Consider the following 21,734-nt stretch of genomic DNA (forward strand, 5'->3'; position numbering starts at 1 on the left):
CAAAACTGAGGAAAAGCATGGGTAAGTCAGACTCTGGTCCAAAGGGTGGAAGCCAGAACACAGCAAGCTGCGTGGCTCAGTGGAAAGAGCCTGGGCTTGGGGGTCAGAGGTCATGGGTTCAAATCCCAGCTCCGCCAATTGTCAGCTGTATGACTTTAGGCAAGTCACAACTTCTTTGTGCCTCAGTTACCTTATCTGTAAAATGGGGATTAAGACTGTGAGCCCCACGTGGGACAACCTGATCACCTTGTACCCTCCCCAGCGCTTACAACAGTGCTTTGCACATAGTAAGCGCTTAATAAATGCCATTATTACTATTATTATTATTATCAGTCTGAGGAGACAAGTCTAGTTCATCCCCAGTCCAGAAGAACCTGGAAGAACAACTGGCCACAAAACCAGGTAGGCCCAGAAATTTGATTCTACTCCCGGCCTCCTGGATGACTAAGACCTTCCAAGAACCAATTCAAACTTCTCTATCTGATTCCATTTCCTGACAGTCTTCTGGTCAGCAGGTCTTCCCAACCCTGACCAGGACACGCATCATTTCCTGAACTATTGTATTCCTCCCATTGATCCTGGGCTTCCTGCTGGGGCTTGGCTATTTCTACCCTTATCTCTCATTGTCTCAGAGTACCACACCCTATTTTCCTGAGGCTGGGTATACCCAAAGGAGAGCTGAGGAGTGCAATAAGACCTTTCCACCCATCCCTAAGGGGTCAAGGCCTTCTGGCATTTCCCAAGTTACAAACCACGCAGAAAAACAAAGCCCAGAGGTGAAGCCCATGTAGTCCTGACCTGTATGAGAATCAAAAAAATAAACCTGAGATTCCAAGTTCCAGCCCTGATTTCTGGCCCAGGGTCTCCAGGCAGACTAGAGGGCATCCATCAAGGCATGAAGGTGGAAAATTCAAAACAAACAAATGGTAACGCTTCCACAGTGGGTGGTAAGCATTTGGAATGCCACTGCCAGAGCAGTTGTGTAGTTTCATGGGAAATTGGCAGATACTGGAGAGGTGTCTCTAGCCATCGACCCCTTTGCTCAGGTCTTTCCGCCTGCCTGAAACCCCCTTCCACTTTGTATCTATCAGATCACCACTCTACGATCTGCAAAGCCCTACTAAAATCACATTTCTTCCAAGCCTTCCCTATCTCATCTCCCCACCTTATTTTCCCTCCTTTGTGTGTCACCTATGCACATGGATCCTTATCCCCTATGGAATACTCACTCCTCTCCAGTCCCCACAGCCCTTATGTACACATCTTTACACTCTGCTCTTTTCCCTATCTATAATTTATTTTAATGTCTGTCTCCTCCATTCATTCAATCGTATTTATTGAACACACTGTGTGCAGAACACTGTACTAAGCACTTGGAAAGTACAATTCAGCAGGACAATAAAATCCAGTCTTGAGTTCACTACAATTCATCAGAAACTGAAACCTGATCCTGAGATTATAGGAGACAGCAAATCAAACTGGGAGCAAATGGAATCCAGTTCATCAGATGCTCACGTCGTGAAACACTGCACTAGATTCTAAACTCCTTGAGGGCAGGGATCATGCTTGCCAACTCTATTATACTCACCCAAGTGCTTAGTGCAGTGCTCTGCACATATGAAGCCTCCATAAATGCCAAGGCTTCATTGATTGGATTACCTACTAGTGGGAAAGTTAGAAATATAGAGGGAAAAGTTAAGGCTGTTTGATGGCTCATCTTTAGCCATGAAAGATGATGTCAAATACAGTGACCATTAAATGGTTCCTCCAAGCACCCTGTTGCCACTGTGGGCTGGATGGACCAGTAATGACCTTGATCATGGTTTTATGTTCCTCCGTGCTGGAAAAAGACCTCAAAATGCCACAACCCTCACTCAACCTGGTCATCTACGCCCAATCAAAGGGAGGAATTCTCTTTTTCCCCCTCCACCCTGCCCACCCCCACACCTGGTACCTCTCAACTGCACTGTTCAAAATGATCAAACGTAATCAGTGCCTGGAGCCCTGTTTAGAAACAACAGCTGGGACAAGAGCGACCTCATCCCCACAGTCTCCAGTTCATACCACCTGGCATGGATAGAACAGAGTTCTAGGAGAAGGGGCCTTTTCTTGTAGTGAGAACCTCAGAACTGCAGAAACACTGAACCCTGAGACTGTAAGGGTAAGCTAATCCATCCTTCCTCCCTCCCTTCAGGCAGGACTCAGTTGTAACCATCCCAGCCAAACAGCGATCTAACTTTTTCTTTAAATTATCCATAAAAAGAGACCATCTCCCTCCGCCCACTGCCCTAGGAAAAGGAATTCCAGGGCAGGAGAGAAGCATACAGTTTGGGAAATAACTGGGAGTTGGTGGGAGAGACAGAAGAGACAGAAAGAAGAAAGAAGAAAGAGTAAGCCCTGAACAATACCCTCATTGGCTGGGAGAGTCCCCGGCCCCCGCTCCCAATCCTTGCTCATGCCTAAAATGCAAACTTTAAGGGACAGGAGCTCAAACCCAGCACCCAGTACTTTTCAACCATTTTCCCTTTGGTATGCTAAGTTGCTCATGACCCTTTTCCTGCACCCACAGCAATCTCCAGGATGGGTAGGATAGTAAGGGAGACCAGCCAACAGACTCAGAATGGACACCTGTCTACATGTTTTGTTTTGTTGTCTGTCTCCCCCTTCTAGACTGTGAGCCCATTGTTGGGTAGGGACCATCTCTATATGTTGCTGACTTGTACTTCCCAAGAGCTTAGTACAGTACTCTGCACACCGTAAGTGCTCAATAAATACGATGGAATGAATGAATGAATGAGAACTCAATCACACTTAGACAAGCCATGGAAATTTGAACAGAAACAACCCCTTCACATTAAAGGGAGGAGACCCAACAATGATGTGAAACAACCAAGCCGAGGGGTTACCCTGACCCTCCCTTAGCAAAGCAAATATCACAGGGGTTTAGCTAAGGAGCTTGGGGGCTGGAAGGTACCTCTGGTTGAAAAGCACTGAACTAGAAAGATGGAATGCCCGCAGCAGAATTTGGGACAATCAGCGGAGCTCAGGATGGGATGCTCTCTTTTCAAGGGCTGACAGGTAGCACCTCAACCCTGGCCGGGTACAGCATGGGATCCCCTAGTTGTCTCCAGGATCTTAAGGTTGAATTCAGGGTTAAGTGGCACAAGGGTGACTCCAGGATCTTTGACCAACTGTGCTGGGGAGACAGCTGAAGACAAATGCCCCTTTTCCACAGCTCCCCCTCCCCTCTGCGTCACTCAGACCAACTCCCTTTGCTCTACCCCCCTCTCCCCGCCACACAGCACTTGAATAATATGTATATGTACATCTCTATAATTCCATTTATTTATATTGATGCCTGTTTACTTGTTTTGATGTGTATATATCTATAATTATATTTATACTGATGTCTGCTTACTTGATTTGTTGTGTGTATATCTATAATTCTATGTATTTATATTAATGCCTACTTGTTTTAATGTCCTTCTCCCCCCTTCTAGACTGCAAGCCCGGTGTGAGCAGGGATTGTCTCTCCTTATTGCTGAATTGTACTAAGTGCTTTGTACAGTGTTCTGCACACAGTAAGCATTCAATCAATACGACCGAATGAATGAATGAATAAATGAAATGAGGGAAAATCAGAGCAGGAAATCAAGGGCTGGAATTGTGGTGGAAAAGAGAGGCAGGGGTTGTGTTAAGTGGGTCCCTGGTTCAGGATACAGAAGGGACTCTCCCATTGCACGCCCCCCGCTGCAGACACAGCCCCTGAACCAGGACTGCTCTGGGGTGGGGGTCTCTCCAGCAGAAGGGGTCAATGTGGCAGACCCAGATGCTTTCCCTCTCCCACAGTCCAAATACCAGGTGCCTGGGACCCCAAAAGAGGGGATGGGTCACAGAGACAATAACAAGGGTGGAACAAGACTCCTCCTACAATCACCTCCCTGCATTGAAAAAAGGAAAAATTGAAAGAGGGCAGTGGGAATGAGAGAGATAGGAGGCCACTGGTTGAAGCCTAGGCCTAAGAGCTCAGCCCATCCCCCCACCCTGGTTTGCTCCCCCTCCCCCAACAGTCGGCTCATTAGTCTAACCACCTCCAGAGTCCATAGTGGGGCCCAGGATAGGGAGAGAAATTTGAGTAACATCCTTAGGAGAGGCAGGCACTAACCTCTGGCCTGCGGCTGTCAATACAGCCAGTCTCTGGGGCCTCCTGTCAAGAAAGATCGTTAAAGAGGCTGGGGGAGTCCACATCCCCGCCTGGGAGAGGGGGAGGTGGGGGGGTGGGGGGAGAAGGTTCCTAACTACCCACAACCCCATTTCCCCTGCTCACTATGGGGAAATGAGAACAATGACTCTCTCATTGTTTCCAGGCACAATGAGGTATCCTGCCTGGAGGGGAGCTGTAGAAAAAAGCCAGACACAATCAGCTTTGGTGCCCACTCCCCATTCTCCACCTCCCACCCGGAGGATGCTGCCCAGAGGAACCCAGACCACAGAGAGCTGGTCTGGCAGGACAAAGAGGCAGCCAGGATGGTCTGCTTGAGCTAGGCCAGGACCTATCAGTGACCAATAATGTGTGTGTGTGTCTGGGGGGAGGGCAGGGAAGGGAAGGTTAGGGAAGAAGAGGACAGGCAGGAGAGGGGAGAGGCAGGAAAAGGGAAGAGAGAGAAAGAAGCCAAGAGGAGAGGGAAGGGGAGGGGAGGGGAAGGGGAAGAGAGAAACGGCAGGCAAGCAAGCCAGCAGAACAAAAGGCCCTTGTGAGCCCCAGACAGCTGGGTTAGCGATCCCTTGTCAGCCGTCCAGCTCTCTCCTCCAAATGATCTCCAGGAGCTCCAGCGGGAGGTGGCTGGACACATGATGCCCATATGACATTCCCCACTCAGGGGCACATGGGGGTCAGCTGGACCTTAGCTGAGGGCTTTTCCTTGGGCCTCCACTGAGCCCAGAATGGAGAAGACAAAAGTTACTCTACCCCCTCTTATCATTCTCCCAAGAGAACCCACAGTCTTAGGGATCCCCACCTCTGCTCAGAGATAAAGATGGAGGCAGCAACAGAGAAGGAGTCTACTCCAGGGCTGGCTAGAGAGGGGTTTTAGTCCTTTAATTGTGAACAAAATGCTCACAGGCACACGCACACACACACACACACACACACACACACACACACACAGCAAATTCAGCTTTAACTGATGGGGCAGCAGTAGCTTACAAGTAACAAAACCAAGACCTGGTATAACTCACCGAGTGAAGAGAAGTTGGCACCACTGCCCTGTGTGAAAAGACCAGACAGCCTACAACCATGGCAAACTGCCAGCACCCCTGCTCAGATGCCAGGATGAGGGCCACCCCATGCCCTCTGGGGGGAAGGGGGTGACCCAGTCTGGCAGCCCCAAGAAAAGCACAGTGGAAGCTTTGTTGAGCACATGACATGAGGTGAGGTAAAGTTTCATTTAACAAGTCTCAGCAGCCAACTCCAACTAGGACCTTGACTTCTGGGGAGCTCGATAAAATGTTTTTACTCCCAACAAGTTCGGGCTCCGGCCAGACCCAGGAATCAGAATCCACAAGGTCTAGGCAAGATGAATAGAACACAGAGTGGACCCAGAGGGGAAAAGGAGATGAAAGAGAGGGGTCAGAAAAGGCCCAGCAATTTTCATTCTGGGCCCAAATAAGTGGCTCCACTCTTGCTTCAGACTCTCGGGGAAAGAAGGATATGCCCAAAATATGTCCATTCAGGAGACTTCCCTCTTCCTATTCACGCCAGTTCACCAACATATCACCAGTCTTGCACAGATTAGGGGGATGCTCCTGCGATAAATGAGAGCAGCCAAGGCCCCATCCAACTACAAATGGAAGGGGAGGAAGCCAGCAAACCTTTCCTAAGAGTTCTCTCAGTGCAGATATGGAATTTGTTTTAGTTTGGCCTCAGCCTCTTCAAAACCACAACACCACCCACGGATCAGTCCAGGGAACAGAGAAAACATGCTCAGGAATTCACAAGCTGGAGGGTCAGCAGCTAGTTTAGGGAATCAATAGAGGGTCAGGCTGAAAGGAGGAGGCTCTGTTCTGTTCCAGAAGACTTGCCCACTATGTTACCTAGGTCTGACCATCAGCTTCACAGCTCTCAATCACCTGGGAACTCCCTCCTCCCTCACTACACCCCAGCTTATGTTCTTCACTAAATGCCCTGAACCTCCTTCGCTTTAAACTCTCCCACCTCTGACCCACTGTTCCTATCTTGCCCTCCCACATCAGGTTGGCCAAGCCATGTCCCTTACCACTGTCAAAGCCCTTCCCCAAAGACACCTCCTCCAGGAGGCCCTCCCCGATTAACCTCCCCCTCACACACCTTCCTGATCATTGCCACCCACTCAACCACTTCAGCACCCAGATGCCCTTGTTTGCTTATTTGTTAAGGATGTATTTATTTATCCATGTGTGTTTATTATTACCTACTCTCAGGCTCTTTGTATCAGGTATCTCTCCACTTGTGACTGCTTGTCTTCCCCACTAAACCGAAAATTCCCACAAAGCCAGGTTGGGCCAGCCCCAAACCAAACCCAGTCCAATTCGGGAGTGTGAAGAAAATCCCCCCATCCCACAAAGCACCCCCTTTCCTGTTTCAGCAGTTTAAGTTTGAGCAGTTGGGACTACAGGAGAGGCTTCTGGGGTTCAGGCAGTCCCTGAACAAGCCTGAAGAAGCTTGGCACCTCTGCCTGATATGCACAGTGAGACAGTGGACTATGACTAAGTCTAAGAGCAGACCAGTCAGGAAACAGTAACCTAGGGTCAGGATTAGGAAGTACCGGGGGTAAAGTTCCGGGCTGGGTGAGGCAAAGGGCATTGTCACAGGATTCCATCGAGAAATCATCGGGGCAGAAGGAGAGCAGTTGGGAATATCCATCACTGTAATGTGCCAAGCTGGCACTCCCTAGTTGAGTACAGAGGCTCTTTTCTTGTGCCTCCTGGCTTCCAAAGGTTAAACCCTCCCTTCCTTTCCAGACCCTCCTGTGCATGCCTCAGCCTCTTAGTTTCTCTTTCCTTACACTTGTGGCTGGGCAAACCAACCTGACCAAGAGCATTCCAGGAAGTAACCAAGGAGGCAGGGAGAGGAGACCAAAGAACCAGCCAGAGGGCTGTGAGAAGTCCTGACCCAGTGGTGGTAGGAGAAGCCACCCCGAGACATTGGCAGAGGCCATTTGAGCTTGATCATGATAATGATTCTCTTGGGTTTAGGGGCCCACTCTTTCCTTGGAGGATTCAGGAAAACCTCATCCCCCTCCAGCAGACATAGGGAGAGTGACTGACAGGCACTGGAATGTAAAAAGAGAAAAGAAAACCACACCACAAGCAGAGTATCAAAGATAAGACTCAGAATGATGAGTTCTCCTTGAACAATGGTCCAGACGCCCCAGCTGGTCCTGCTCATGCCACCCCCTCCTGCCCTATGACCCCATGGCCCCACTGCCTTGTCAGTTGGGCGGCCTACTGACCAGCAAGAATGGTCTTCAGAGGGGCAGAAGGGCGGGAGCAGGTGAGGGATGCCCAATGACTGCTGGGAATCCAGAACAGAGGGCAACAGAAAGGGGGAGAAGCTGGGTGATGGGTAAGCCAGGAGCTCGGGCTGCAGCTGCAGTGACAACAGGTGCTCAGTCCATCGCCTGGTACGGCAGACCCAACTGTCAGGGGCTTGTCAGGAGGCGAGGGAAGGTTAGTCAGGAGAAGACAAACAGAAAAACAACTCTTTCTGTTCCGAGTCACCCCTCCCCCGGAACCTACCCCATTCCTGCCCAGAGGCCTGCTGTTACCCTGGAAGCCAAGGAGGCTTTGCCAGACTACAGGATAAAAGAGGACGGCTGGACAGCGGAAGGAGTGAACAGTGGAGCTCGCCACCAGGATGGCCAAGAGGGGAAGAATGTCTTCATTCCACCCCAACCCCTGCCCCAGGCAGGAGAAGGAATCTATGAACAGAGGGGTATAGGAGAGGCACCATTTGGGTACACACATATGACCCAACCTGGGTGCGACATGCAGTAAAACTAGGCAGCCCTCAAGCAACCAGTCAGTGGTATTTATTGCTGTACTGTACTTTCCAAGCGCTTAGTACAGTGCTCTGCACACAGTAAGCACTCAATAAATACTACTGAATGAATGAATTTATTGAACACTTATTGTGTACAGAGCACTGTACTAAAAGCTTGGGAAAGTACGATACAATAGAGTTGGCAGACATGACCCCTGCCCACTAGGAGCTTACAGTCTATGAGAGAGACAGACAGTAAAATAAATTATAGATAAGGGAAATAGTAGAGCATAAGGAGATGTATATAAATGCTGTGGGGCTAGGATCACTATCAAAGTGCTTAAGGGGGATATAGCCAAGTGCGTAGGCACCACAGAGGGGAGGGAGGTTAGAGGAAATGAGGGCTTAGTCATGCAACACATCAGTCAATCATATTTATTGAGTGCTTACTGTGTGCAGAGCACTGTACTAAGCAATTGGGAGGGTACAATATAACAATACAACAGACAAAACCTGCTCACAGTGAGTTTACAGTCTAGAGGTATCTATGAGCTCCTAATCTAGCTGCTCTGAGCAGCATTAGGAAGCTGCAGGAAAGGCCGAAAAAGATAGGCACAGGTTGGAAATGAGAGATGGATGAGTCAGGATTCATCTCTTCCACCCCTGCAACCTCTTTTTCTTTCCCAAACCATATACAGGTCCTTCATCCTGTGGGGGCGGGTGGGGAAGAAGCCAATGAAATGCCAGAGGCAAAGAGAATATCGATTTGAGACAGCCCAGAGCTCACCAAGAGGACTGGGACAGGGACAAACTCAAGTTCTCCCAGAAGGCATGTCTTCACTACGCGTGCAGGAAGAATTCATTCATTCAATCGTATTTATTGAGTGCTTACTGTGTGCAGAGCACTGTACTAAGCGCTTGGGAAGTACAAATCAACAACATATAGAGACGGTCCCTACCCAACAACAGACTCACAGTCTAGAAGGGGGAATGCCATGGCAGAATTGCTCTGTAAAATCCTCCTCTAAACTGTACACTTCTTGTGGAGAGGGATCATGTCTACCTAATCTGTGTGGCTTAGTGGAAAGAGCATGGGCTTGGGAGTCAGAGGACTTGGGTTTTAATCCCAGCTTTGCTACTAGTCTGTTGTGTGACCTTGGGCAAGCCATTTAACTACTCTGTGCTTCAGTTACCTCATCTGTAAAATGGGGATTAAGACTGTGAGCCTCACGTGGGACAAACTGATTACCTTGTATCTACCCCAGCATTTAGAACAGTGGCTGGCACATAGTAAGTGCTTAACAAATACCATTATTATTATTATTATTATTATTATTATTATTATTATTATTATACTGTACCCTCCCAAGCTCTTACTCCAACACTCTGCACATAGTAAGCACTCAATAAATACCACTGATTGAATTAGGGAATATTTTTTTGACAATGCAAGCCTGTCTGGATTCAGGATAACATGGTGTTGAAAATAATGGCTGTGCACACGCCCATAAAATCAGTCGTGGGGTAAGAACTACAGCCTGAGGTTTGCAAAAGTGCAAACCCTCTTCCCCCTTATAAGAGAAATTGGGTTAATTAGGACAACGATACGAGTAAGGGCCTCCTCCTTCCAGGGCCCAACCTGGCCATTTAGCATCTTCATACTGGAGCAAGATGCTGCTGATGGTGGTGGAATTCCATCCACGGGAATGAGTGTTATGGAAGGACAGGCTCTCCTTCACACTGTGCCCCTGAAATAGAGCAGGGCTCCTTCTCTAGCCCCTTTTTCCATGGGGAGAGCAGTGTGTTCCTTAGTTGAGCTGCTCCTGGGCCAGAGGCACTGCCAAATGGCCCTGCTGCCTCATCAGGAACAGGACACCAACATGGCCCACTTTCAAAGGACTTAGTTTAAGGTGCAAGAGGGCAAGGAGAGGGAGAGGTGGGGAGGATAATTTAACTCTTAGATCCCTGAGAAAGACATAAAGGGCGCAGGAAACGGAACCAGGGGAGTCCTTCAGAACTGACCTCTGCCTTTTCGATGCCCCCTTGAGGTCTCTAGGCTAAACCTCCCACTCCCTGCTACCAGCAGATTTCAGAGTGGGGCGAAGGGAGGGAGGTGGGGATTTGCTCGGCACACTGCTCCTCCCTGCGGCCCCAGGCTCTGGGAAGGTCTGATTGCATCGGGCTCCCCCTGGAAGATCGGGTATCTGCTGAGGCAGCACTTTCCCCGCCCTCCAGCCTCAGCCAGACGTCCCTCTGTCGGCTCCACACCCCCTCGCCCCAACCCTGGTGCTGAGACAGCAGGGAACAAGGTGAGTGCAGGGGACACCGGGACCAGCCCCCTCCAACACCTTCCCAATCCCCACCCCAGCTGGTCAGGCAGAAAGCTGGTCTGTCCCATCTCCCTGCCACAAAGTCCTTACCAAGAGCCCATCCCTCAATATGGCTCATAAAGGCCTTTTACCCTTTCTCCTGCTTCCAGGCCCGACTGAGGAGCCCCAGATCGACTTAATTTTCACACCCCTTCTGCTCCTTTTCTCCCAGGTCAAATGCAAGAATGGCCAGGGCCAAAGCAAGGCCAAACCGCTGAGTGCCTTTTTTAAAAAAAAAATGGCATTTATTATGTACTTACTATGTGCCAGAGACTGTACTAAGCGCTAGGGTAGATACAAGACAGGTTGGACACAGTCCATGTCCCACATGAGGCTTCACCGTCAATCCCTATTTTAGAGATGAGGTAACTGAGGCACAGAGAAGTTAAGTAGCTTGCCCAGGGTGGCACAGCAGACAAGTGGTGGAGCCGGATTAGAACCCATGTCCTTCTGATTTCCAGGTCCATGCTCTATCCACTATGCCACACTGCTTCTCTGCCCTCCCCATCTGGAAAGAAAACGATGACAGCTCATCATTAAGGAATCAATCTCAGAATCACTCATTCTGAAGGGCCCAAGCTAGGTGTGCTACCCCACATATCAGCTAACTCTGCTATACTGTACTCTCCCAAGCTTAGTTCAGTGCTCGGCACACAGTAAGTGCTCAATAAATATGATTCACTGATGGATTGATTCTCAGGTTCTCCTGAATGAAGCTCCAACCTACTCCTAGAAAAGTCCAGGAAAGGGCTTCAACCCCGGGAAAATGGCTAGAAAAACCACAGGGCCACAGTGCAGCTGCCACCACCTGTCCCAAATCTTCTATCACCACTCGAGACCCCTCCCAGGACCCTGCCTCCTAGGAAGGGGTGGACAGAGTGGGGAGGGGGGCGCACAGAACTCTGAGGGGGCTGCCAAAGAGGCAGCAGAAACTGGGTGGGCCTCCACCTGGGCAGGTCATACTGTCCCAGATTCCCTCCTATTTAGATCATTCATTCATTCAATCACATTTATTGAGAGCTTACTGTGTGCAGAGCACTGTAGTAAGCGCTTGGGAAGTACAAGTCGGCAACATATAGAGACGGTCCCTACCCAACAACGGGCTCACAGTCTAGAAGGGGGAGACAGACAACAAAACAAAACAAAACATGTAGACAGGTGATCGTGAACACCGTGTGGGACAAGAACTTTGTCTGACCCTAATAATAATAATGGTATTGGTTAAGCGCTTACTATGTGCCAAGCACTGTTCTGAGTGCTAGATCTACCCCAGCACTTAGAACAGTGGTTGGCGCAGAGTACGTGCTTCACAAATATCACAAGTGAAATACCACAGTTAACTCCTGATACCTGACAGAAGAAGAGCAGGGAAGAGCCAAAGTGAAGAATAGGACAGCCTCCCTTTGAACCTCCTTCCTGTCTTGGGACGACTCAGGGTTACCCAAGTCCTCCCCAGAATTCTGCCTTGAGATGCAGTTAATGTAGTAGATGTTTTATAGAGTGCCTTTGCAGTTGTAATTATAGGAAATATGTTATGATAACAGGAAATTCAGGCCCTGTGGAGATAAAGAAAGCTCTCCAGACACATACACACACAGACACACAGACACACAGAGAGAGAGAGAGAGAGAGAGAGAGCTATTTGCTAATTACTGGCCACAATAGGCTTGTTGTATAGTGGGGAGAAAAGCACTAAACCCCACCCCACCCCACCTACAGGGAGCCCCAGCCCTTGACAGCAGGAGTGAGTCCAGTAAAACTCTCCCTCAACCCCTCCCACATACTAGGGTCCCTCTGTCAGTCCCATGGCTTCTCAGAAACCCAAGGGGGCTCAGCCCCGTGGGATGCAAACTCGGACCCCCTCTAGGAGGGTGGGCCCGGCTCCACCAGCCAGCTGGCCAACCGGGCAAAGGCAATCCCATCTCACTCCCCATTGGTGGGGATATGGGTAGAGGGCCAGCTGCAATCCCTATCAGGCAAAGAGGATCCCTCCTGGCCTTGGCAGCAGTGAAATGATAGCACACCCTTGCCAAGGGGAGGCCAGTCTTTTTCAGAGCACAGCACAGGTGGATGGCCCAGTGGAGGTCCTGCTTCAGGAATAACAACAGCAAAACTTCATTTTCTACTAGAGAAGTAGTGGGGCCTAGAGGATAGAGCAAGGGCCTGGGAATCAGAGAACCTGGGTTCTAATCCCTGCTCTGCCACTTGTCTGCTGTGTGACCTTGGGCAAGTCACTTCACTTCTCCTTGCCTCAGTGCCCTCATCTGTAAAATGGGGATTAAGACTGTGAGCCTCGTGTGGGACAGGGACTGTGTCCAACCTGACAAATTTTTTTCTACCCCAGTGCTTAGCATAGTGCCTGGCACTAAGTAAGCACTTGAATACCACAGTTTTATTATTATCACTATTATTATTATTATTATTACTACTCTCTCCCTCAACTCTGGTAGATCTGGAAACTTATGCCTGCTTGTCCCCTACCCCCCATTAGAATGTAAGCTCCTTGAGTGTAGGAGCTGAATCTTGAATTTCTTCTGCACATTCCCCCAGAGCCTAGAACAGTGCTCTGCCCACAGTAGGCATTCAGACAACACTGGCGATGGTGATATGCATTTTCTTCCATCTCCAGCAGAGATCAGTGATTCTACTGTGGTTTAGGGGAGAGACCCAAGAATCAGTTTAATGATCATTCACTGACAATGACTATGATGACGATGACTTCTCTGCTTCATTTCCTTTCAACCAACATGAGGATGAATGGCTGATGTTGAGAAGTAAGGCCAGAGTTTAGCCCAGAGCAGATGCTACAACATGTAAAAGCTAAATATTCTATTTATTTATTTATTTATTTTACTTGTACATATCTATTCTATTTATTTTATTTTGTTAGTATGTTTGGTTTTGTTCTCTGTCTCCCCCTTTTAGACTGTGAGCCCACTGTTGGGTAGGGACAGTCTCTACATGTTGCCAACTTGTACTTCCCAAGTGCTTAGTACAGCGCTCTGCACACAGTAAGAGCTCAATAAGTACGATTGATGATGATGATGATAAAAGCCCGCTAGACAACAAAGGAGCAACTAAACCTCAGCAAATAGCCACCCAACCTTCCAGATTCATTATGGCCAGCCCGGCTGTGAACGACAAAGGCAAGCACATCCCTGGATGCCTCTAAATGTTGGTCAGGGAAGGACATGTGTGTGTGAATGCACACACACACACACACACACACACACACACACACACATATCTATGGGTATTTCCTCCATACCTCAAGTCTGAAACAATAAGATGGAAATCCTTATGCAGGTATCATGAGCACAGAGCGTGAATAAAGGGAAGGAGGTTGAAATGGAGCACGTAATGCCACCCCTATCCCACAATCATTTTAACTCTGACACACTGAGGAAATCTTGCCTTCTCATATCAAATCAGTCATTCTATGGTTGTTTACTGAATGCTTACGGTGTATAGAGCACTGTACTAAACACTTGGGAGAGTGCAATACAATAGAGTTCGTAGACACGATCTCTGTCCTCAAGAACCCTACAATCTAGTGGGGGTGACAGACATTAAAAGAAATTACAGATAGGAGAAGCAGCAGAATATATGACTATGTACATAAGTGCTGTGGGGATGGAATGGGGTGGGGTGAGTATCACAATGCTTAGGGGGTACAGAACTAAATGCCTAGATGATGCAAAAAGGAGGATGAGGAGATGAGAGGTTAATCAGGTAAGGCTTCCTAAAGGAGATAGAATTTTAGTAGAGCTTTGAAGATGGGGAGAGTGTTGGCCTGTCAGATATTATGTGGGAGGGAGTTTCAGGCACTTGGGAGGGTGTGAGTAATAGATCAATGGGGAGAGAGATGTCTCTAACACCTGCCAGTTTTTTCCAAGAAGTTCAATACTTCTTGAATGATTTTACTAACTACAAATTCCCTTCTGAACCACAATACAGAAAACCCTCCACTATACCAAAACATCTACACAATCCCATCAATGGCCAACACTCCTCATTCCCCCCACCCAATCCCCTCACATTAAAAATCTATCTTACAAACCAGAACACCCAGCACATTCAGAGATCCCTACATCACCCAGCTCTGTTATTTAACTGGTTCCATCCAACCCCAGTTCCCCAACCCCAGTGCTCTATGCTCTTACAGTAATCAATTCTGAACATCACCCCTTAAACATGGCCCAATTCATCTCAGCCCACACATGGATGATGTCTTACCTTTTTGATCCGACCACTCCGGGTCCCAGCAAACACCACAGTGTGGCCCCGATAGTCATAGGCAGCTACTGAGGTCATGCCATCCTCCTTGTCCACAAAGAGTGGGGTGCCCTCGATGGTAACCGTGCCACCGAGGGGCTGGTTAAAGTCCTGCCCACAGAAGTTGTCATCGATCTGCAAGGGCTGTAGAGGAGGTGAAGCAGAGACAGATGTGAGATACTTGTCCATATGATTTGAGAGCAATCTCAAGGATCCTCAGCACTGCTCTATCCACATCTTACCTCCTTGGGGGTTGGAAAGGGGACCAGGCAACTCTTTTCAGAGGCAGGGTCTAAGTGAGCAGATGAGGAAAATGGTGCCGCATAATAATAATAATCATGGTAGCTGTTAACCACTTATTATGTGCTAAGCTCTGTACTAAGTGCTGGGGTAGATACAAGGTAATCACTCAGATACAGTCCCTGTCCCAAATGGGGCTCCTGATCTAAGTGGGAGGGAGAACAAGTACTGAATCCTCATTTAACAGATGAGCAAAGTGAGGCCTGGAGAAATGAAGGGACTTGCCCAAGGTCACACAACATACAAGTAGCAGAGCCCAGATGAGAATCCAGGTCCCTGACTCCCAATTCTGTGATCTTTCCACTAGGCCATACTATTTCATCCTGTCCCCACAGAGTTGAAAGGCCCTATGCTTTAAAGATACAATGAATCCCCACCTCAAACCACACAGCACAGCAGTGAACCACTGGGAGACAACTGCACCTGGCCTAAGTCTGGCCTGTGGGAGTCACCAACGAGGTGTTCTTTTTCAAGGCAGAGTGGGAGGCATGAATGTACTAACAAGGCAAATCTTATATGCCCTGAAATCTTATATGGCCACATGTATTGGTCATTTTGTCAGCAACTGAACATGTGGATTAAAATTCATTGTCGGGAGCATCATACTCAAATACCAAGGACACCTGTGTGGCTATACAGCTACGGGGAGGCTGTAGAGCACTTGAAACCTTCTCTTTCTCCCCTGATGCAGGAGGGAGTGGCACCTCCAACCCTTCCCTCACTTAGTACCCTTTTAAATCCACCATCACCATCATCAGACTATACTGAGCTTGTGATGAACACTGTACTTGGCATGGGGGAGCATACACTAGAAATACAAACTGTGGTCCCTGACCCCTAAGAACTCAGTCAATCGTATTTATTGAGTGCTTACCGTATGCAAAGCACTGTACTAAGTGCTCGGAAGAGTACAATATGACAAACAAATTCTCTGACCACGACAAACTTAATGGGAGAAGGCAGGCAGACACAGATGGTACATACACAATGGAAACAAGAGCAAGAGCACAGATAAAACTGATAACTAAAATAACAATCAATGAAAATAATAAATGGAATAAATAAACCTAAGCATATATAAGTGCTAAGAGTGACTAATGGGATGACCTAATCAGGGAGGTGGGCATTATTCAAGGGATGCCTTTACCAAGCAGAAAATCCATGGAGATTCTTAGCACTTCTAACCTAAGCCATCCTTGGCCAAAAGAACACTAATAGGGGGATTATCTGCCCTTTGTGACTATCCAGAAGGCCTTTTCCCATCAGTTCTCTGTTTCTTTGAGGAAATCCCTGCATAATACCCTAAGTTCCCCATGTGCTCTAAAAAAGATTGGCAGATGATGGTTTAGTTGACTGGCAAGGGTTCTGACAAGAAGATGTTGCCATTAGAGTGCAAGCTTCAAATGATTGTCATTTTCTTTTACTGCAGTAGTAGTATTAAGTGCCTGTTGTGTGCAGAGCAGTGTACTAACCACTTAGGAAAAAAATGCACAGGTCAGAGTTAGGCCCACTCTAACTATCGTACTCTGCTAAGCACCTATCAATGATATTTACTGAGTGCTTACATTGTGCAGAGCACTCTACTAAGCACTTGGGAGGGTACAGTACAACAGAGTTGGCAGACACAATCCCTGCCTTTGAGGAGTCTAGACAGGGAGAATAGGCATTAAAATAAATTACAGATAGAGGAAATGGCAGAATATAAGGCTATGAGCATAAGTGATGTGGGGCTGGAGTGGGATGGGGTGAGTATCAAAAGTGATTAAGGAGTACAGACCCAAGTGAATAAGCGATGCAAAGGAGAGGGTGAAGAGTTGGGGAAATGAGGGGTCAGCCAGGGAAGACCTCTTGGAGAAGATGCAATTTTAATAAGGCTTTGAATGTGAGGAGAATGGTGGCCTGGCATATATGGAGGGGGAGGGAGCTCCAGGCCAGAGGGAGGACATGGACAAGAGGCTGTCGGCAAGACAGATGAGATCGAGACACAGTCAGCATGTCAGCATTGGAGGAGCCTAGTGTGAGGACTGGGTTGTAGTAGGAGATTAGCGAGGTTAGGGAGGAAGGGAAGAGCTGTCTAGTAGAATGCTCTGCACACAGTAGGTGTTCAATAAACACTACCAAATGAATAATTCACCACAGGGACTAGGGCCATGGCGGTACCTTGTGATATCTATAATTCATTTTATCTATATATCTATAATTTTATTTATTTATATTGATGCTATTAATGCCCAATTACTTGTTTTGATGTCTGCCTTCCCCTTCTAGACTGTGAGCCCGTTGTGGGCAGGGATTGTCTCTCTTTGTTGCTGAATTGTACTTTCTAAGTCCTTAGTACAGTGCTCTGCACACAGTAAGTACTCAATAAATACGATTGAATGAATTGAATAGCACTGAACAGCCACAGGATCCATCTGCCACCCAAGTTGAGTGGCTGTCTGAGCTGATGGGTTCAAAACAGCCACTCAATTCTGCCCTCACCAAAGGGTTTATGGAGTGCCCCTGGCAGCTGAGAATGTGAGGAGTTGCAAGTCAAGGTGACCATCAGGTATTTACCCATAGAGACAAAGAGAGAGGATCTCTAGGGGCGAAGGGCTGGAAGGCACAGCCTCCATGGATCAATCAGACCTCATTACCAGTCTCAGCTCCAAGCTCTCAGACACAATCCCTATAGCCTGGGCAGGAGTGGGACCAGACCTAGTGGATTTGTTAAGTGCTTACTATGTTCCAAGCACTGTACTGTGTGCTGGAGTAGATACAAGGTATTCAGGTTGTGCAAATTCCTGTCTCCACCAGGGACATCTAACATTCTAAGTATGAGGGAGAACTGGTATTGAATTCCCATTTGAAAGATGAGGAAACTGGGGCACAGAGAAATCAAGTGACTAGCACAGGATCACACAGGAGGCAAATGGCAGAAATAGCACAGTGCTCTGCACACAGTAAGCACTCAATACGTATGATTGAATGAATTAATGAATCTTTGACCACCTCAATCAGTAATGGTGGGCTTAGCAGACTTGAGCCTACCCACAACTTTGCTCCTTCTTTCCAGCTTTTCAGATCCCAGGCCTGGACCTCCACATCCTCTAGTAATGCTTCCAACTCTCTTCCCCTAGTCCTAATACTTTCACAGCTCCAGCCCATTGTTTTCTGGCAAAGGACAGACCAGACATTCAGGAGCTGAGAGGACCTACCCTCCCAGTCATGAAGAAGGAATAGCTATTATGGAATCTGCCAGGAGTGAGAGGTGTTGGGAGGAGGAGTCAGCAGACCCCTCTGCCGCAAGCACCCCAATCCTGGGTCTCTACTGCTGTTCTTGACAGAATGCCGCCAAGCCCCCCACCCCTTACTGCTTCTGCAGAAAAATCAGCAGGGACTTGAGGGAAGGACAGAAGGGAAGAGAATTATGGGGGTGGGTGAGAGCCACCCTGCCTTTATTGAAGTAGGGATGATCTTGGTTGCCCTTTCAACAACACCTAGGGTGCCCTCCTGTGCTCAAAATTCTTCCAGTAGATAATGGCTCACTGCTCACTGTAAAGAACCCAGCATGTTGCCAGTGTTTAATAAAAATTAAATCAATCAGCCAGCCATGGTCAGTGAGTGGTGTGGATGGAGAGTCAATGACACAAGACACTCCCCAAGCAATAGATCTAGCCACTGAGTGGAAGAAGGAATGACAGAGAATTGAGAGGGGTTGGAAGGAAGTTGGGGGTTGGGGGGGGGGGGGGGGATAGAGAAGAAGGGGTCAGGAACTGGGAAATTCCTTGAACCGTGAAATCTTTTTCTATCTGCAGCTCAGCAGGGAGAAAGCAGTTGCCATGGCAACCCATGATCCAACAGCCTCTGACCACAGTTCCAGGGTCTGGGAGAGGGAGGTGAAGGGAAGAGAAGGGAAAGACAAACCGCCCTGGTCAGGGGCACCTGAATATTCCCTTTCTCCAACAAAGAGTACATACGAAGCATCTTCATAAGCATGCCACTGAGCAAGACCCTGTAAAAATTAAGTTACAAGATATGGCTCTTGCCCTCTAGCAACATGAGGGGAAAAGCCCCTCTGCTTCCCAAAGAGGCTTTTCAGGCAACCCAAGGACAAAGGCAGGCCAGAGAGGCCCCTCCAATTGAGGTCAGAGTCACTGCCCTGAACTCTAGCCTTCAGATCACTTTTCTGGGGAACCAGGGAAATAGCCAGCAGGCAAAGTGCTGACAGACCAAACGCTCAGAGTGCTGGGTGCCTCGGACAGCCAAGGGTATCCATCTTGAAAGGACCCATCATATAAAGGAACCTAAGGAAATTAGTCTGCAGGCAAGAAGTCAAGCTGCAGACAGGTGAAAATGGAAAGAAACATGAAATATTCCATGGTCTTGGGCTACCAATCATCTTTAACTCTAAGCTAAAATGAGCTACCAAGGGAGAATGCGGAATTTCTATCCCTGGAGAACTTTTAAAATAGGATATCGAAAACTGACTTGGACCACTGTTTCCAACACAGACTCAGGCTACTGCCAGGTTTTATTTCCCCACAAATAGGTGGCTATGCTGCCAACCTGGAGGGCATGCCCACAAGAGATGGAGCCTTAAAATTCCAGGGTACACACCGGGAAGATTCCCAGGGAGCACCAGGGTGCTTCTGTGCACCAGTTAGGGGATCCCTTTGGTGGCAGGGGGTTAAACCAAGTGATTTTTTGAGGACCCTTCCAGTTCGATGGGCTGGAGGAAAATTTTGCAAGCTTGGAATCTATTTGCAGGGTTGTTTTTAACCACCACCTCCCCAAATAGTCATTGGAAGGATATCTAAAACCAGTGAAATGTAGAGTGCACCCACTGGCCTGGAATAGAATGATTGTTATTCTTCTTGGGCAAAAATCAGGATCTCCTCCATAGAATGAACCAAAATTGAGGGGGAGGGAGGGAGGGAGGGGGAGAGAGAGAGAGAGAGAGAGAGAGAGAGAGAGAGAGAGAGAGAGAGAGAGAGTGAGAGCGAGGGAGAGAGAGAGAGAGAGAGAGAGAGAGAGAGAGAGAGATGCCTTTGCTGTTCTGCACACCTCACCTGAGCACTCTACACCCTACAAGGCCTCCAGGAGGAAGAAGTGGGCCACAAGAGGTCAGAGGAGGTGGAAGATCTGGCTGGGCTGAAGTGTGTGCCAGGTTATGTGAATATGAAAATATGCACTTGGGTGTGTGAGGTTATGTATGTTTTTGTATGATGGTAAGAGTGGGAAGGTATGAGGGTTGGGGGCATAAGAGCAGGGCAAATACAAATTAGGAGGCTGAATTGTCTGGAATTATTTACCATGTTCTGAAATTCTCCTCAACCCACACACAAAATGTGGATGGAGCTGCTTTTGTAGTCATCCAAGGGGCTCAAAACGCCTAATGGTTCAACCTTGAACCCCTCATTACCCTTTTATCTGCAAAGCAGTAAGGTGACTTGTTCAAAGCCATGCACTAGATTTTAAGATCCTTGAGGGCCAGGATCATGTCTACCAACTTTATTGAATTGCACTCTCCCGAGCACCTAATACAGCGTTCCGCACACAGTAAGTACTCAATAAATACTATCGATCAATTGGTTCATAACTAGGCATGGCCTTGGAAGCAGTGTGACCTACTGGAAAAAGCAAGGGCCCAGAAGTCAGAAGACCTGAGTTCTAATTCTCATTATCTCCCTTGTCTGCAGTGTGACCTTGAACAAGTCACTTAACTTCTCTTTGCCCCAGTTGCCTCAACTGTAAAATGGGTATGCAATACCTGTTCTCCTTCCTACTTAGGCTGAGAGCCCCGTGTGTGACAGGAACTGTTTACGATCTGATTAATTTGTATCTACTCCAATGCTTAGAACAGTGCTTGACACATTGTAAGTGATTCATTCATTAATTCATTCAATCGTATTTATTGAGCACTTACTGTGTTTAGAGTACATACTAAGCACTTGGGAAAGTTCCAGCGCTTAGAACAGTGCCCAGCACTTTGAACAGTGCTTGGCACATAGCGCTTAACAAATACCATAATTATTATTACAATATAATAAACAGACACACTTCCTGCCCATAAAGAGCTTACAGTCTAGAGCCCCAAAATGACAAAGCAGAGTTTGGCCAAGCTGGAACAGTTGTAGGCTAACAGGGGGCAGAGAATTAAGAGGAAAGATTTATTTCCTGCTCCAATGAAAGTCAGCGACAATCACTAGGGGAATCAGAAATCACAGCAGCAACAAACAGTAAGTGAAAGATGTCAATTCCACAGAGAGTAGGAGGAGAAAAACAAACAGCACGGGGTGGTAAAAGCCAATGAGGTCTATTTTAAAAAATATATAATCGTGCTAACCCTAATGGGCCACAGCATTATTAATAATACAGGAAGAAGAGCCTATTAAATATCTAATCTCTCTCTCAGCAGTGCCTCTCTCATCGCCTGCAGCCCCTTCTCAGCTGGAGCCAGACCCCTTTCATGTTATTCTAATGGAGTTCCGTGTGTGATTCCCATCTCTTTAACATGTGATTAAGCTCCATGCAGGGTGACCCTCAGCTTCATGACCAAGGTCCTTGTGGCTCACAGCTACCTCAAGTGCTCATTTCACTAACAGTGGAGAATGAGGAAGCAGCCCAAGAAAACCAACTGATCTGGCCCCCACAGGGCTCCCAGAGCCACCTGAAGGATTCTGGGAGCTGGAGGAGCTTACACTACCAGTCAGGAAGCATCACTGGGGCTCCCACCCTTACACCATATGCACGCAGGGGAGGTGTTTGATCTGAAGGATGGGTCTCTA

General features: G+C 47.9%; 1 protein-coding gene across 1 annotated transcript in view; it reads right to left on the reverse strand.

Moving 5' to 3' along the window:
- The window catches only part of PLXNA1 (plexin A1), a 249,591-nt gene that overhangs the window by 184,629 nt on the left and 43,228 nt on the right, over positions 1 to 21,734 (reverse strand). Inside the window, exon 3 of the mRNA XM_038772017.1 lies at positions 14,626 to 14,808. Coding sequence (XP_038627945.1) covers positions 14,626 to 14,808 — 183 coding nt within the window. The remainder of the gene's footprint in view (positions 1 to 14,625; positions 14,809 to 21,734) is intronic.

Source organism: Tachyglossus aculeatus, chromosome X1, assembly GCF_015852505.1.
Source record: "Tachyglossus aculeatus isolate mTacAcu1 chromosome X1, mTacAcu1.pri, whole genome shotgun sequence".
In the NCBI taxonomy this organism is placed as follows: Eukaryota; Metazoa; Chordata; class Mammalia; order Monotremata; family Tachyglossidae; genus Tachyglossus; species Tachyglossus aculeatus.